The sequence below is a fragment of the Electrophorus electricus genome, chromosome 19 (genome assembly GCF_013358815.1).
Source record: "Electrophorus electricus isolate fEleEle1 chromosome 19, fEleEle1.pri, whole genome shotgun sequence".
NCBI lineage: Eukaryota > Metazoa > Chordata > Actinopteri > Gymnotiformes > Gymnotidae > Electrophorus > Electrophorus electricus.
Window position 1 is genome coordinate 10,594,919 of NC_049553.1, and position 16,642 is coordinate 10,611,560.

At 41.2% G+C, this 16,642-nt stretch overlaps 2 protein-coding genes across 3 annotated transcripts; one reads left to right on the forward strand and one right to left on the reverse strand.

Annotated features, from left to right (window-relative positions):
* Positions 1-523: 523 nt before the first annotated feature.
* On the reverse strand, positions 524-7,941 carry ajuba (ajuba LIM protein). The gene is made up of 8 exons (XM_027011516.2): positions 5,234-7,941; positions 4,023-4,124; positions 3,611-3,678; positions 3,377-3,439; positions 3,080-3,210; positions 2,736-2,787; positions 2,343-2,411; positions 524-1,252 (listed from the first exon to the last, which is right to left on the reverse strand). Exons 1-8 carry the CDS (start codon positions 6,741-6,743, stop codon positions 1,121-1,123), a joined length of 2,127 nt encoding a protein of 708 aa, XP_026867317.2. The 5' UTR covers positions 6,744-7,941; the 3' UTR covers positions 524-1,120.
* A 2,488-nt stretch (positions 7,942-10,429) lies between these two features.
* mrpl52 (mitochondrial ribosomal protein L52) lies at positions 10,430-13,220 on the forward strand. 2 transcript variants are annotated; one of them, XM_027011506.2, is made up of 5 exons: positions 10,430-10,506; positions 10,793-10,862; positions 11,146-11,213; positions 11,680-11,744; positions 12,639-13,220. In XM_027011506.2, exons 1-5 carry the CDS (start codon positions 10,473-10,475, stop codon positions 12,783-12,785), a joined length of 384 nt encoding a protein of 127 aa, XP_026867307.2. In that variant the 5' UTR covers positions 10,430-10,472; the 3' UTR covers positions 12,786-13,220. The 2 variants fall into 2 exon arrangements, with proteins under 2 accessions (XP_026867307.2, XP_026867309.2); XM_027011508.2 differs by having other exon boundaries at positions 10,458-10,497.
* The last annotated feature ends 3,422 nt before the right edge of the window (positions 13,221-16,642 follow it).

Here is a 16,642-nt window from a genome sequence, read left to right on the forward strand (position 1 = left end):
TAAATTGTGACGTCTTTATTTTGAGATGGGCTACAGCATGCATGACCATTTCTCTGGCTCACAAAATTTAAATAAGTGATGTAATGCAGAGGTAAGTATGGATTACAAAGGCTGTTCAAATAGCTGCTTTGTAAAGCTTATGCTAATTTTTATATAACAAGTAAAATTCTGCAGTCAGCAGAGGCAATATCTTATGTATGAACGTGTTTGAAATCATAGAAACTGGAGTAGTTTTGATTTAACTTTCAGTAAGTGCATTCACATGCAAACTTTTTTTTCTTTTTTTTTTTTTTTGCCCTTGATGTTCAATCTTGTACCTAATCCAGTCTTGGCTCCAGCTGGTTCTCCTTCATAGTGAACAGAAACCCTGTTGTAACACCATTTTAATCCAAGCTAACATGGTCATAACCTGCTTTCTAGATCATTTATTGATGTAGCATTATGTTTATCTTCCACTCCACTTCCAGAATGAAGAATGTTCATTGCAGTTTGTAGTCAATACACAGAACAGTAAAATTAAAACTTCAGTTCAGACAGAAAGAAGTTTATTAATAAAGACAGATACAGGAATGTTTTTCACTCTTGCAGAAACACTTAAAAAAAAATCTCAGAAGGTAAACGTTCATTTAAGTGCAAAATCTTTGCTAGTGATATTAAATATTTTTTTCTTTAAAAAAAGTTAAGCAAAAATCCCTTGTACTTTTCTACAGCAGACAGGAAAACAAACAGTAGCTCAGCATGAAGTTTCATACTCCCTAATAACTTAGTAACATTGGCAGTGATCATCCATCAATAGTACATTATACACAACGATGTCAGCAGGATTCTGTTGGTGCACTAACCGGCCACTAGGCGGTACAGAGCGCCCATTAGGTCCAGATTATGCACTTGAAATGTATGACCTCACGTTTGGAAAAATCAGTCGATCAAAATAGATCACCTCGTTCTTTTTTTTTTTTCTTTTCAGTATCAGAATCTGTAGCCTTGTTTACGACTTGTGTGGGAAAGAGGGAAAGATCAAAAATATCTGAAAGGCTTTACAAGATAGCAATACACTTGTTCGCATATGCGCATGTCAGTAAAAAGCAGTGCATGTCGGTCCAGCACAACTGCTTCCTCCTCAGTGTGTATTGTGCGAGGGAAGGCTATGAGTGGCACACACCCTGTTCATGTGACAGGAGTGGCAGAGCAGGTGGGAGTCCAGAGGAAAGCACTGAGATCCAGGTTTATCCGAAAGCTGCTTCCCACACTCCTACCCAGGGAGAGAGAGAGAGACAGGGCATGTTATATAGAATTAGTTTAATAATGTTAGTTCTGTCTGCCATCAGATATCTCAGTCTTTCTCATTCAAATGGCCCCAAAATTACAGCAACACAAATTCTTTTAGCTAAACATTTATTCCCATACAGGGAATTTATCCGTGCTCTGTGGGGGAGGATACCTGCTCAGTTCATAGAGAAGCTGTCAAACTGGAATTGGGCAATATAGCAAAAATGTATCAATACAATCCTTTTGAATCCGTATGAAGGTGGCAATGAAACTGCATCAATTCTAGGATGTTAAAATTAATTGTAACTATTAGAAAGAAAGTTTTATTATATATATCTAAATAAAATATTCAATAAAGCATGCACAATTTTTTAGTCAAGTTAAACTTTCAGGCTATTTTCACATGCACCAAATCCAGATCCCCAAAACTGGCAAGGATCAGCTCATTGGCAGCAGTGTGTGTCAGAGGCAAGGATGTCTGTCTAAGAGCAGAGGGTAAGAAGCAGGACAGGTAGATGTAATATTACTTCTTGAGCATCTAGTATCAAAACTTTTAATTCAGATCTGTAACAAAATCTAATCAAAATCATAATGAAATAATTTAGTTTAGTGAGATTTGCAAACATGCTGATGCAGACGTAATGCACTAACAAAAAACTTTATAATGGTCTGAAAAACTGTTTTAAATAAAGCATAAACATACAGAAAGGGAAAAATAAAATCCCAAAAAGGACTAAAATCTGAAGAGCTCCTTGTTATTATTCTGTAACAACTGGTTATTGATTACAGACTCTATAATTACTCTAAATCTATATTAGTCCCTTTACTGATGATGCCAGCTATATCCTCACATTAGTGCCCCCTGAAGTAAATAATTCCAATAACAATTACAATATATTAAAGTATGTTATTGTTAAAATAACGATTACATATTTCCCACCCTAATTCAAACTTAGTCCTTTAAAATCACAGGCACAACTGTAGCAAAAAGAAGTCAAATCTACTGCATACAAATTTTACAAAAGTTGAGTAAAGTCAGAGGAAAAGACCAGTAGATATAATGCACTACAAACCTCACAGTGATAGCACTCAAAGTGATAGTCTTTGTTCATGGACACCACCCTGAGAATCTCCTCACTGCCCTGAAACACAGAACAACATACTCAAAACAAGTTTCTGAAAGCTGCTTGAATCCTGGGGCCTAATCCCAATGCTATAACCACTGCCTTTCACATCTTGTCATCCCTAATCCACCTGGGCTAAATAGATAAATCATTGGTTTGGTCTAAGCAGGGAAATCAAACTATTGGACGGGCAGTGGGTGCAGACAAGTTGGGGTCCACTGTTCTAGAATATTCCAGAGCATGACCTTGGGCTGATGGCAAAAGCAAGGAATGAGACCCCTGTGTGAAAACTCATCATGAACCCCATGACCACGAGAATTCCAGTCTAAGCCGTGCACTCACCTCAGCAGGTAAAATGGGTTGTAAACAGGCAGCGCATTTAGGAGCAAATGTCCTGAAACAACAACAAAACCACCTCAACAGAAGTCTCCCAAATAAAACAGGCACTTTAAGATGGTCAGTATGTCAGGATGCTGGGCCCCAAGCTGGCAGTATTTAAGGGTTTAAATGCAGCATCACTGCCTCTCCTCACTCACACTTTGGCGAGCACTGCAGTGTTGTCACTATCGCCATCATTCTTCATCTTAATAGGAGATGTGAGCAAAGCTAGTAATTACATCACTAAATGTTTTTTAAAGCAGTATGCATTAGCGAGGTCTAATCAATGGTGTAGTTCCTCCGCACACCTATTATAATCAGAGACGCAGTAGACGTTATTGAGGTAGTCCACTGTGAAAGGCACACCATCCAGCGTCTTTGAGCAGACCGTACAGCGGAAACAGCCGGGGTGATACGAGTTCCCCAGGGCCTGTAAAATCTGACACACGCGCGCGCGCGCACACACACACACACACACAGAGGGTTTGGTTTTCCAGCATTGTGCAGGCTTGCATATGTGCATAAACTATAGCGAGGTATAAAGTGAAGTCGCCTAATCATAAGCCTGAGTGGAACAGTCCTGGCACATCCAACAGAACAAGTACCTGTTCCAGGATCAGATGGCCACACACACTGCACTTCTCTGCTGCTGCCTGGAAGCCTGAAAACTGAAGGGCAAAGTACAGAAAAAAAAAAAAGAAGAGAAACATGGGGGGGATCGGGGACAGTGAGCAACCCAAAAAAAATTGTTGCAGCTACTTTTCCACTTTTTAAAGAAACTAGTCAAAATCACAGCCCCTTTCAAAACTGGTCTGATCTTCAACTGAGTCCTCTCTTACCATGTAGTCCTCTTTACAGTAGACTGATCCACTGACATTGTAGAAGTCCTTGTTTCTAAGTGTACGGCCTGAGAGAAACACAGATGGAAACATTCATCACTGTGGACAGGTCAGCTGCTTCCCTTATGCTGCCTTTCCACTTGACTCAGAAGCTGATTTATCTCTTACATCAGAACTACTTTACTGCACCGACTGCATTAGGTTTGCCCATGTAGCATACAAAAGCAAACATCCAGCACCATCCGAGGAAAAGGATGGGGTTTTTTTTGTTTTTTTTAAAGGAGCAGTATTCCATATTGAGGGCACTAACAAATTCAGGATTTATGAAGCGGAGCTGATCTGTATCTCAGCTCCAAACATAGGTTATAGCGATGTTCTGCAGATTACTGGTATCGGCTGTGGGATCACTCACCGCAAGACACACAGGTGAAACAGCGTGTGTGATAGAGACTGTCCAGAGCTTGACAAGCGTTGTCCGCACCATAGACGCCTTTACCGCATTTCACACATGTTCCTAAAATACATCACATCATAAACTGTTATTATTTTCCACATACACACTACACTTTGAAGGAAGTTCACCAAAGGCAACAGAACTGAATTGCACTTGAATGTTATTTTTGTACACAAACATATTTCTAAACTGGAACAATTGAGATTAGCAGTCAAACCATGGGCTGCTCATACAACTCAACAACAGTCCTGCCTCGATGCCAATACATTTTTGTGGGATGGTGAGTCATGCATTCTTTGGTCTGAGTAATGACCAGCCTGTTTGTTTAGCATTTAAACACAACCCATCACAGTCTCTCTACAGGGCTTTCCACAAGGCAAGCCACTCAGACACTTCTAACATAGACCAGTCATATCTAAAATGTAATCACCACACAAACACACGTAGGCTTACACTTTACACAGGTGCTTTAAAAACAATAAGGGGGATTATTTCTAACAACAATAGCTTTGTCACACACACACACACACACACACACACACACACACACAGCCTTGTTGATGTAGTGCGAGAGAGCCTTCCCTCAGGACCTAAATACTTGAACTGTAGAAACACACACCTATGCATGCTACTGCATGCCACACACAAGCGCGCACGCGCGCGCACACACACACACACACGCCTACTCAATCTACTGTATGTCTAGATCTTTGGTATGACCTGCTGCACATGCAGCCTGTAATTTAGGACCGTGCATAGTTATTATATGCGGTTGGAGGAGATATTTTTGACTGTGTAGTCTATTCAAAAACGCCTGCGTGTAGCCTCGGGTGGAGGAGTGGTACATTTGTTCATGGGCACAGCACTGAGGTATAGAGGCTGGTTAGAGGTCTGGGTGGAGGGTACAGCCATAATGCATGTTTGCTATTTTTCTGCTCTGTTCTGAACTGTGATCTTTGATGGACTGAATCAGCGCTGTGGTTAGGCTTGCCTTGACACTGGTGGTAATTTTTCTACTCCCAGTCATTGCGAGGCCTGTGCAAGTTGCTGCAAGCCTGATTAAGATTTTCATCCACTCAACTGATTCATGTACTCACATCTTATAACCCTTCACTAGTCACTGCTAGACAGAATGCAAGTCAGAAGCAGGAAATGTTCAGGTCTCTTACCAAAAAACTCCTGTCTATCCAGGGCAGACGGTGGTTCCCTTGCTGCTATTTGCTCCTCTTGGGGCTTCCCCACAGCAGGGGCAGGGGCGGGTACACAGGTGGACAAGGGCTGCTCCTTTAGGGTCAGTCCACCCAGCAGCTCCTCACCCTCCAATGCCAGGTCCCTCAGCAGCAGCCGGGTAAGCTCCTGCTGGTAGCGGGTGCCTGGCAGGTCAGAGTGCCTCACCCGCTCACCAAGCCCTTCCGCCCGGGGTGCGGACCGCTGCTCGGCCCCGCCCCACCACTCCGGCTCTGGCCTCTGACCCGTGGCCGTTGGGGTGCTGACTGCTGGTGGGTAGGAGTGACGGCTGTCCTGAAATCCTCCTTCGATGGCCGACGCCCTTTCCAGATAGTCCCGCCACACCTCCATAGGTGGTGCTACTGCTTTCCCTGGTGCCGTGGCCACATAGACCTGCCCAGAGGTGGCGCCACCTAACGTTGTGGAAGAAAACTGCAACTGCTGGGCAGGGCCAGGCATATGACGGGTGTCGTAGCCCAGGCTGATGCCACTGGTGCGGTTGCTGCTGCACGGGCTTCCCACAGGACTGCCACCAGCACCTCCTCCCCCACTGGCTGTGCTGCTGGCAAAGCTGGAGCGCGGGCTGGCCAGCACTGACTCCTGCAAGCTGAAGGAGGAGCAGGGGCTCAGCGTGGGCCCCGGAGGGAAGAGGTATCCCATCCCGGCGCCATCATGACTCCTCTGTGGCGGGTGGGAGAGCGAAGCCGGCCTGCCACTATCCCAGAGCTCTCCTCCGGAGCTCCACCGCTTGTAGAACAGTGCCTCCTGCAGGGACAGACGCTTATGGCGCTCCAGCTCGGGAAGGAAGCTGGGCTCAGTGGCTCCTGAGCGGGTGATGGCACTGTGTGAGGGGTACGGAGGAGGCATAGAGGACAGAGGAGCCTGGGAGAGCAGCTGCTGCCGCCTCACCAGCTGTTGGAGCTCCAGCGAATAACGGCGCTGGTTCAGGGCAGCACGGGTGTTTGAGCTATATGCGGTGCCCTGCATGTCTCCTTGCTCGCCTTGAGGCACCTCACTGCGCCTCACCTGGTCACAGGTGCCACAGCCTTCCACGCTCTCAGGCAGGTAGCATGAAGCCCGCTGCTGGGGCGCCCGGCGCCGTAGAGGGGCAAGGGATGATGGGTGGTCTTCGGTAGAAGGCCCGGACTCCTCAGGAGATGGGGTGGAGGTTATGCAAGAAGACACTCTCTGAGAGTTGACCACCTTTCCAGGCCTCCCACTTTGCGATCCACATGCCTCCACTGAGGGAGGGCACGTAAGAGTGTACTGTGCTGGGCTTGCAGATGAGTTAGTTATTGGATTCAGCTGAGCCACTACTGTTCCACTACTAGCACTGTTGCTGTTACTGTTATTATTTGTGTTGGTCAACTCATTTTTCTTTTTACTAAATTTGACACTACCAGAATCAGGTAGCTTAAACTTTTGCTTCAGTTTAGTGCCAATTCTCTCCATTACCCAATATTCCTGACAGACAGCTCTACAAGTATTAACCTATCAAAGATTTTTGTTATGAAATGACACTGGAATGACTACAGCTTAAATACAGTACAATAAATACAGTGTAAATGCAAATTGTTCAAGTCTTTGCCTACAGCAGGTGAAATGACACGGACAACGAAAAATGTGACCAACTTAAAAACGACATTAGTTATATTAAAAAGCACCTGTCCTGTGTCCAACTAATAATAAATATAACATAAAATAAGTTAAAAAAAAATATTATGGCATTTTCTGCTGGTTACATGTCTCATTAATCATACTTGAAAAGACGCTTGTAGTTCAAACGTTTCCACGTAGAATATCTCACCAGAATGCATATGTGAAGAGAACCATCTCCATCCATTTGTTAGTATGCTAATGCACCTTTGCTACAACTTGTGTTGTGGACAGCTGACTAATAAAACGAGCTATAGCCTCAGAGGTTCGAAATTTCCTCGAACAATAAAAAATAAAATAAAATCGCACTTCGTCCGTAACCCAAGTGAACGGTCCGTTCAAACGAAGCGAATGCAGGGGTCACATTCGAAACACTGTCGATCCTTCGCCTTTCACGTTGGCTCTTGAAAGTTGTAATTGCCACTCAATCCTTTGTTTCAGTGTGTTGGGCGAAAAAGTGTTGTTGATACACGGGCTACTATTTCGTAAACTTGTTTCTAGGCTGACTCTAAAGTCCCCTAAAAAAGAAGAAGAAATTCCGTTTCCCTCGAAAGTCTTTCGTGGAGCAGGACAGCTTTAAAATAGCTTAAGCGGTGAGTTCTACGCCTCAACTAGCCGGCTCCGAAAGGGAAATGTAGAAAACGCACATTTCTGTGCTTTTTACAGAAGCTTCGTCTTTTCGCGTGAAGTAAAATCCACGGTGTAATACAGAAACAGTCGTGCAAACAAATGTAATAAGTAGGCCAACCAAGACCGCACGGTTCTTCACAGCTTCCCCACTATTTCCAATGCTGTTTCAAAGAAAATTAACATTATTCCAAAAACAGTATAAACCTTCAAACAAGGAAAACAAAATTAACTTCATGAACAAACTGTACGAATGCCACACACTCTTCGAAACATTCTCGGAGAAACAAACATGTTGAGCGCCTTTGAAGTCCGAAAATTAAACGGCACCGATTAACTTTGAGTTTCTTTCTTCCCTGCAGTTCTCTACCCCCCCTCCCCTTCTTTCTTCCTCTGTAACTTTTTTTTTTTCCTGACCGGAACATCTTTCTTCTGGGCAGCGCGGATGAATAGCATCCCACAATTTCGTCACACATCCAAACTTCTCCAACTGATGTTGCCTGTTGGTGCAGTCAGGCTTTTTTAAATCATATTCCTCATGGAACGTGAAAAAAACGTGAAAACTGGGACGAGGTCGCACTCTTAAAACCGTTAACATATGTGATCTTACAGTCTTAACTGAAACGAAAATTCTACTCCATAAACAGGCTTTTTTTCACTTGCAACCAGTGGTGAGACACACAAACCAACAGAAATGCAGTCTCGTTGCCAAAATACGCTGTTTGGGAAAAACGAGTGAACCTTTTGAGACAACATGCAATACCTTAATACCAGCCTATCCCTTAAAGGTGTGGTAGGTTTTACAAAGTGAAACGTAAATTTTCGAGAGCTCTTGTGCAAACTAAAACCTTCGTTCCTGTTGTTATTCTAACCCCAGGGCCTAGTTGTTCGTGCCTTTCGTCTGTGGAATGTGCGGAGGGATATCGCTAAGTTCCTCGGAGCGATGTGATCCGGCTGCGTGTGTGCTTTTGCGAGGTCGTAACAATGTAACTGTTTTTTTTTCTGAAAATGCCAGTCTCCGCTCCATAGTTACCAGTCACATCAATTCCGAAAGCAATTAACCTGCTACCGTGTTGCTACTTTTATTCATCTGCCGATCACACATAAACCCAGTGGTGTTCTTTTGTCTAAAAAATCATTTTCCCTACCCCGAAGCCCCTTCTTGTATTGTCTGCCGTTTTTTCCTGCGGTTAGCAGAAGCGCGTGTGTGTCGGTGTGCCTCTCCCTCGCTGGGCGTTATCAGCGAGTGGGGACTTGTTCGCCAGCACACATGGGGGAATATTTCAGCGCTAAGTCAGCACTCCACGGGTAGATACACAAAGAAAATGTGAGAGGAAGGTTAAACTGTTATAAGATGGAAAACACTATTCTGTTCCCCAGAGTGAAAGCTATTTACGTAAAAAAGTATGCAATTAAAATTATGTAATAGAACAATCACTTAAAAAATCTTGATGCGACCTGTCTTACATTTACTGTTTTACGAGATATGCCAATAGAGCTCACAACGGAATAACAACAGGGAAGGTTGTTTACCACATTGTTCACCAGGTTTTGTAGTTTTCTAAGTTATGACAAAACACTTCATAAGAATTTCATATTCGTTACAGCGATTACTTAGTGCTAAGTACATAGTTCTAATTCAAAGTAGGTTTTTCATTTCTCAGCAACAAGTGAATCATTAATACGAGAGTATTTTAATGTTGCTAGTGCTCCATCTAGTGGTAGAAAATGAAATATCGCTGATTGTCATTATTTGTAGTTTTACGTCATAGCTAGTAAATTCTCAATGGTATAAATGAATGAGGTGCGGATATTAGGCCTAAGCTTTTTACTAGAATTTAAACTGATGAGCCAGAAGGTTAACGGACTACACTATGTTGTGTAACAATACATTTTGACCCATCAAATGTTTCGATATTTTTCTGAAATGTACGACGTTAAACTTAATTGTACGATGTAATTATTTTTGCAGGCAATTATTCGAAATACAGATCCCCTAGAACGCAGTGATGGACTGGAGAAATCAGGAACCGTCATTTTATACGGCCATTCTAACTGCACAATATCCAGATAGCTAAATAAATTAGCTAGCTACAGATGATTATCGCTAGCTATCCGAGAGAAGAAGAAAAAACTGTTTTCGTACTTATAAAAACAGAGAATATCGTCAGCAAAAACGCGACAGTATGGCTTCTTCAGACCATATACATAGAAACGTTCGTTTTTGTTTGGTTAAACCAGACACGTCAAGATCGCCGCCATTTTATGGCGGTCAACTTGAAGCTTAAAGACTTGCGAAGCGAACAAAGCCCCCTACAGCAGAGTCCACCGCATAGCCACGACGCCGCAAGTCTAAACCTAAAGTCTAAAGTCTACTTTCAGCCCTTTAAGAACATTAGTGGCATTTCAGCTCCCATATTAAAAAAGATAGATTGAAGTTATACTATAATTATCTTATTAGATGAGAGGAACGATTTGTTATTTATTAAATAATGTATATAAATGTATTTTAAATGTAGTAGCAATAGTTAAATATCTTGTGCAACTATTGCATTGCAATTTGTATGCCAACCATATTAATTCTAATTCTATCTGATACTGATTTAGACAGAACACTAATCTCCAATAAAGAAAAAAAAAAGTTTTTTTTGTAAATACAGATCAGTGCAACACACTATGTAAATTCTGCTTTCGGCACTTAACGGGATCAGACACATATTGTGTTATCGTATTGCAACGTGTCACAATTTAGAAATAAAGTGTAATCAGCTAGAAATTCCCTGAAGGTGAATTGTATATGACTGATGTGAAAGGGAGTATTCACTCCGAAACCAGAGTTTGTCGCGTACCTTCTCATTTAGTCTTTCACGGATGCCGTAGCTAGTTTTATTATTCAAAATGGCAGCGTCCTTGAAGATGCTCGGTACGTCAGGTGAGAGACATATTATTGAAAATACAACTAGTTACACGGCCTTTAGGATAGCTCGTACATATTCCTTATACTCGGATGTTTTTTGCAATTGGCGAACCTAATCTCTAATTTTTTTTTGCTGTTCATCATGTTCCAACTGGTGGTATTTTAAAAGTATCTAGCTTGTATCTTAGCTAGCGAGCTAGCAGTTGACTTGGACACTGGTTTAGTGCGTCGCTAAATTTATTTTCAGGCAACTGATTCTACTTTTTGTAACCTTTAAATACATTTTGCTCTTCTGCTTAAGCGTTAAGACACTGCGTGCGGTCGTTTACATCTACGCATGCGACATGTGCCGGGAAGAAGTGGAGACTGGAGTACGTAATCTTTAGTACATTAGTTGGCTAACTACCTCTCACGTTGACTGATTTTAAGTGAAATTACATTTAATTTAATTTAATTTAATGTAATTAATTTAATTACATTTAATGTAATATTTTTATTTTGCAGTTTATGGTAAAATTATCCACGTACAAAGACAAGAACATCTTTGCCTGTGTGTCATTTGTGATTAAGAAAAAAAATGGCAAAGTTTTAAGCATGTAGTACCAACTTAATATTTGGTTGCAGTGCATAACTTCGCCTGATTTGGATCCTTAGGAACGGATTATCGTGGACTGGATCAGAATACGGTCCAATGACTGATCTACCTGACTGGTCCTATGCAGGTGAGAGATTTGACACGTTTTTGCACAGCTTTGCAGTTCATACCCATAAAGTTTGGATTTACTGTATATTTAATGTTAGATTTTATATGTATTAATTGTTATAGTAATAGTTTTGGTCTCTGCATCTTCATATTGCAAAACTACATCAATACTCCTAGCAGATCACATAAATGGTTATTTAAGGGTATCTGAGCACGAACACAAACAGCAGTTGGAGAAATCCTTTGATCCATTTATCTAACATTTATAAGATTCAATTGTGATTGATTGTCCACCTTTTGCAGCTGTTACACAGACTTCAGTTTTCTCCAACTCTGTATAAAATGTTTCATTCTCTGACATGCAAGGGAATGGAGAGTGTAACTGCTGCCACTGGCTGCTTTTTTCCTTTACAAAAGTTAAATAATTACAGAAAAACTGAAACTGCAACTCAACACTTAATTGGTTGGGTTGTGTGGCTGTACAGATGGCAGACCTGCACCCCTGTTAAAAGGACAAGTCCGAAGGAGGAAACAGAGGGAGGTCTTTGCGGTAAGTTTCATGAGTGTCTTTGAAGGCAGTTTTTTTCCCAAATGTTAGAGACATGTCCTTAGAATGAAATATAAATACAAAATAATAATAAATAAACAAATAGTTGGTCACTTGCATGAATATATCTAATCATAGCTAGATTTTTGTAATTATACAAAATTAGCTCAGGGTGTATATGACTAGCAGGTAGTTCAGCCTAAAGCTGAAGTCATAGGCTGCCATGATTTATGGAAATTGTGATGGATGCTTCTCAGTGTATAGTTTACCTTTTCTAATTTCTTTTCGGAAATGCCATTAATTTATTCTATATGCTTTGTTATTGTGACATTGTTACAGTTGTATGCTAAATGCAACCTTCTCACACACACACACACACAAAAAAAAATCATATGAGCTATGGCTTAATAGCACTTTTTTGCCATAGCATTTTGCTATGCTGAAGAGATAACAAGCATACTCAGTATCATGGTAGTAGAAATTGATGTTAGTTTTAACTGAGTGCTAAAAATGATGACAATATATGTAATGTTTACATATAGCTAAGCTGACTCATAGATACCTGCCTATGTTTAATATAATCACTTATTTGATACCTGTGTTTAATGTAATCACACAATTGTTCATGCCTCATGTTCATTCCATTTGCTTATGCCTTGTGAACTTGAAAAATAGGGAGTAAATGCCCTTATTTGCTATTTACAATGCACATAATCCATCTGATCTGTGTGGGCTCATTCATAATGAAACGGTATTCTTGGTATTACCAAATACCAATATTCTGGATCGTGTGTGTGTGTGTGTATGTATGTATATATATTGTATGTGTGTGTGTGTGTGTGTGTGTGTGTGTGTGTATATATATAATATAAATTTTTTGTGTGTGTGACCCAATAGCGGAGAGCGGTGTATCTGAGTGCAGAGGTGGACCAGGGAATAGACACATGGATGATGAAAAAGAAGGTCAAAGAAAGAGCAAAAGAACAGTTAAAATCTTCTATGCTTAAACCTAAAGGAAATCTGTTAATACAGAAAAAAGAATAAAAGACGCTTTAAAAAGGAAAGTTGTACGGTTTTATTCCTATTTACCTACGTGTCTGTTGTCAGATGCCACATAATGCTAATGACCAACTGAACTGTCACAAAGCAAATGATCAAACGCATCAATGCTTTCAGAAACATATTACAGTTAGTCATGTGTTTTAATGAATTTTTTGATGATAGCTGTGCGAGAGTTGTGTTTTTGAGAAACAAATATCCCCAAGTTGCCACATTTAAAAATTTACTCCCAACTGACTACTAAGCAGTACTCTAATGGCAGAGGGTTCATTGTTGTGAGAATGAGAATCATTTGTGTCTCCGCTGGGTGTTAATGATGGAGTCTAAACCTTCACCTCCCCTTAGAAGGCTCTTTTACGATGCTAGTGTTTCAATGTTTAAAAAAAACTTTGATATGAATAATAAACCAGCGTTTACGCCTGTGAGTCTCCCATCATTTTTTGCGAGATTTTTTTATAATTAATTTGAGGTTACAACACTTGGTTACATTCCACTCTGACCTGTTTTTTTGCTGCTGTTAATGGAACATGCCTCTGAGTGGCGATTAAATGTCGGTGTTTCACAGCTAAAAACACACAGACGCAACATTCCAAACGCATTTCAGTCGTTTTTTATTAAACTTCAAGCTCGACACTGTAGTGCATTATGGATTACAAGGTGGAATGAGCTGCAGAGGGGAGCGGAGTGATGAGGTATCCAGTAGGCTGCAGTGTTTCACCATTCAGGAGCTAAATCCCACACAGCCGCCATTTTACTTTCCTGCCTTGGACAGAAGCGGAGAGGTTCCAGTTGCGGGGAGAAAGACCTGCTTCTGCTCAAGCCACATCTTGTGACACTTTCTTGAGGAACTCTTGCCTCTGATTTTTAGCTACATAAGAGGGATCACAGTATTTCATTTACATGGTATACACAGATGAATTACCACTGAGTCTACTGCACTAAATAGGCCATTTTACAAATTTGAAAAAAAAGTGGGATTTGTTATAAAATACATATTTTAGATTTGAATTTGGAATAGACAATATATACTCCAGTAGTGTTATCCACAAACCTCACAAGCAACTTCACAAGTTTAAGACCAGGAGGTTTCAGACGGAAAATTTGGATTTAAGGCACTTGTCAAACCAACGCTGTCACTGAGGTGCTATGACCTATTAAAGGAAACGAACAGATTTAGTTCTGACCAATCACATTCGGAGGTTAGAGCACACTAGTAAAAGAGTACCCATCACTCTTATTTAGCTCATATGAGAGCACTTTGTTTAAATTGTGGCCCTAATAATAATACATTTTGTGAATAATACAATTGTGAATGTTTGAAATAAGGTTTTTTGTTTGTTTGTTTGTTGTTTTTTGTGTTTTTTAAATGAATCAGGACAGTTAAAAGAAGTCATGTTGGTTTTGTGTAAAATATTGCCAGGATGTTGTAGTTTATTTTGCTGTTTGAGAGTTAGTGTTTTGTAACAAATGATTTGTAGCCTGTTTCTGAATTTTGTGCTTATATGTTCTCTTGAAGTAAAGCAGTAATCTGAGTGTCTGTCATACTGACTCTTGTCTGAGAAAATAATTAAGATGTTGCTATGGTGGCAAGATTTGAATCATCTGCAGAGCCAAACTCAACTATGTTCCAAGAGCCTTTACTCAAGGACTCCCAAATCTTGTAATGTGATACCTTCTATTTTCAAATACAAAAAGACCTTGTTATTAGAAATACTTTCCTGAAAGAACCTCCTTCGTGGATGGAGCAATATTGGCTTTTTCAGTGGTCACTGGGCTTTACGTCTGGAGAGCTCTGATTGCTGAACAGAGCACTGTGAGTAAGTTACTCACTTATACGATTTATCATTGTCTGTGCTTTTCTGGTCTATTTCTCTTTTTGTGTCTCACACAAAATGCTGCACACACACACACACACACACACTTCTATGTCCTCCTGCTGATTTCAGCAGCCTCTCTCCATAATTATGGCTCTAGTTGCTGAATCATGGAATTCCTTCTCGGTGTTTTTTCTATAATCTGTTTTACTGGACATGGAATCAAGCTCCAGTACTTTGGGTCAGCACTATGGGACTATTTACCTTTGGACAGTGAAGCTGACGCATACAACTGGACACTTCTACACCCATTGACACCTACTTAACTCTCAGCAGACCTTTCTCCACACACATGCCCACAACATGTGTTTGCTCACCTGCTCAAATGTCTTCAATATCAAAAAAAAAGCTGAATTGACAACTTATTTAACCCTTTGTGCTGTAATTATGTCCGCTAAGCGTGCAGTTTCTGAATTACTTTTAAATATCACAAGATTTTTGTGATCCAGACACAAAAACACCATCATGGGAATGAGGAGCTGGTCTTTTTCCTCTTCCTGTTTCCTGAACTGCAACCTTTTTTGCAACCTTTTTTTTCCTTCTTGTTCTCTAGTCCTCTCTCCCATCCCCCTTTCTTTTGGCCCCTCTCTTCATGTTGTTTTGGTCAAGCTCCGAACGAGAGCCAGATGTTGCTTATTGTGCAGAGGGGAGAGGAGGCTGGGGTGTAAGAGGGCAGTCTATTAACACACATATGCAAAAAGGCAAGGACAGGAAATGAGAGAAAAGAAAACGGCTGGGGAAGAACATAGAGTGTGTGTGTGTGTGTGTGTGTGTGTGTGTGAGAGAGAGAGAGAGAGAGAGAGACAAACACACACACACACACACACAGAAATCACTACGTCTCTGATGTGGTTTGTGACACCCTGGGTCTGGAGGACTATGCGGAGGATGTGACTAGGCTATGGTCACTGGTGCTGTGGTGTTTTGGTTTGGGCTGGAGTTTCTGATTCAGCAAAGTACATCCTGCTGTGTGTGTGTCTGCCTGTATGTGTGTGTTGTGCATGTGTATGTCTGTGTGCCAATCATCACAGGTTACTGGGTCATACACTCAGTGTTGAAGTTCCACACCCATATGTGAAACTCTTATTGTGGACTGACTGCGAATGATGAGGAGTGAAGGGTCTCTTTTCAAGTGCCGTTCACTGCTGACTAATACTAAAACAACAAAAAAACAATACAAACAACACATTCAGTACACAAAATGACCGTCCAAAATCACCACTAGTGACAAAGCCTGATGGAGGTGAAGTGATTGTATTAAAAAACATCGAAACCCAGAGAAAGTCAGCATTCCCCAGTTAAGAGCTGGCTTCTCAGCATATGACTGTTATGTCACACATTACAAGGGTCCAGGCTGTGACTTCAGCCTCCACTCTATTACACTCACTCGCACACTCACATGGTTCTAAGATTTTAGAGAGAATCCCAAAGCATGTTATGAGCTGTCTAGGTTGATCAAACACATACACACATAATCTCAATTGTCTAGCTGTCTAGGCCTCATTCTGCTGTCCAGCTGTGAGGATATGTCTGCAGTCGTGTATGTTTGTGTGTGTGTGCTTCTTGGGCTACCCCTCCAGACAGGAATCAAACAAAGCCGGAGCTTTGCCACACTGGCACCATCTGTTCTAGGAGCAGAGTGGAGAGGATGAGACGTACTCATCCCTTCCTGTTCTAGGAGCAGATTGGAGAGAAGATGAGACTTTGTTGATGTGAAGTATCTAAATGTGCAACATAAGCCAATAAAATGTTGAAAGATGTTTATTTTTTTCTAAAACTGAGCATCCTTTGATAGTCATTAGTGATTTTAAACTTCAGTGTGGCAGTGTGATGATTGTCTCATGCATATTATACCCTCGTCAGTAAACAGAGACGCACAGACAGAGACGGCATAAAGTGAACAGACTGTCAGAGAGGGAGAGAGAAAGAGAGGGGGAAAGAGGGAGAGAGAGAAATATTCTTAAGGGA

What these genes read in the sequence shown, in the direction of transcription:
- ajuba (XM_027011516.2), bottom strand. Translation starts at nt 6,743, where the DNA reads ATGGAGAGAATTGGCACTAAACTGAAGCAAAAGTTTAAGCTACCTGAT. An exon ending in ACTGTAAAGAGGACTACATG is followed by an intron (nt 3,440 to 3,610) that starts GTAAGAGAGGAC and finishes TTTGCCCTTCAG; the next exon opens with TTTTCAGGCTTCCAGGCAGC. An exon ending in TTGAGTGCTATCACTGTGAG is followed by an intron (nt 1,253 to 2,342) that starts GTTTGTAGTGCA and finishes CTCCCTGGGTAG; the next exon opens with GAGTGTGGGAAGCAGCTTTC.
- mrpl52 (XM_027011506.2), top strand. Translation starts at nt 10,473, where the DNA reads ATGGCAGCGTCCTTGAAGATGCTCGGTACGTCAG. An exon ending in GAAGATGCTCGGTACGTCAG is followed by an intron (nt 10,507 to 10,792) that starts GTGAGAGACATA and finishes CTTCTGCTTAAG; the next exon opens with CGTTAAGACACTGCGTGCGG. An exon ending in GGGAAGAAGTGGAGACTGGA is followed by an intron (nt 10,863 to 11,145) that starts GTACGTAATCTT and finishes TTGGATCCTTAG; the next exon opens with GAACGGATTATCGTGGACTG.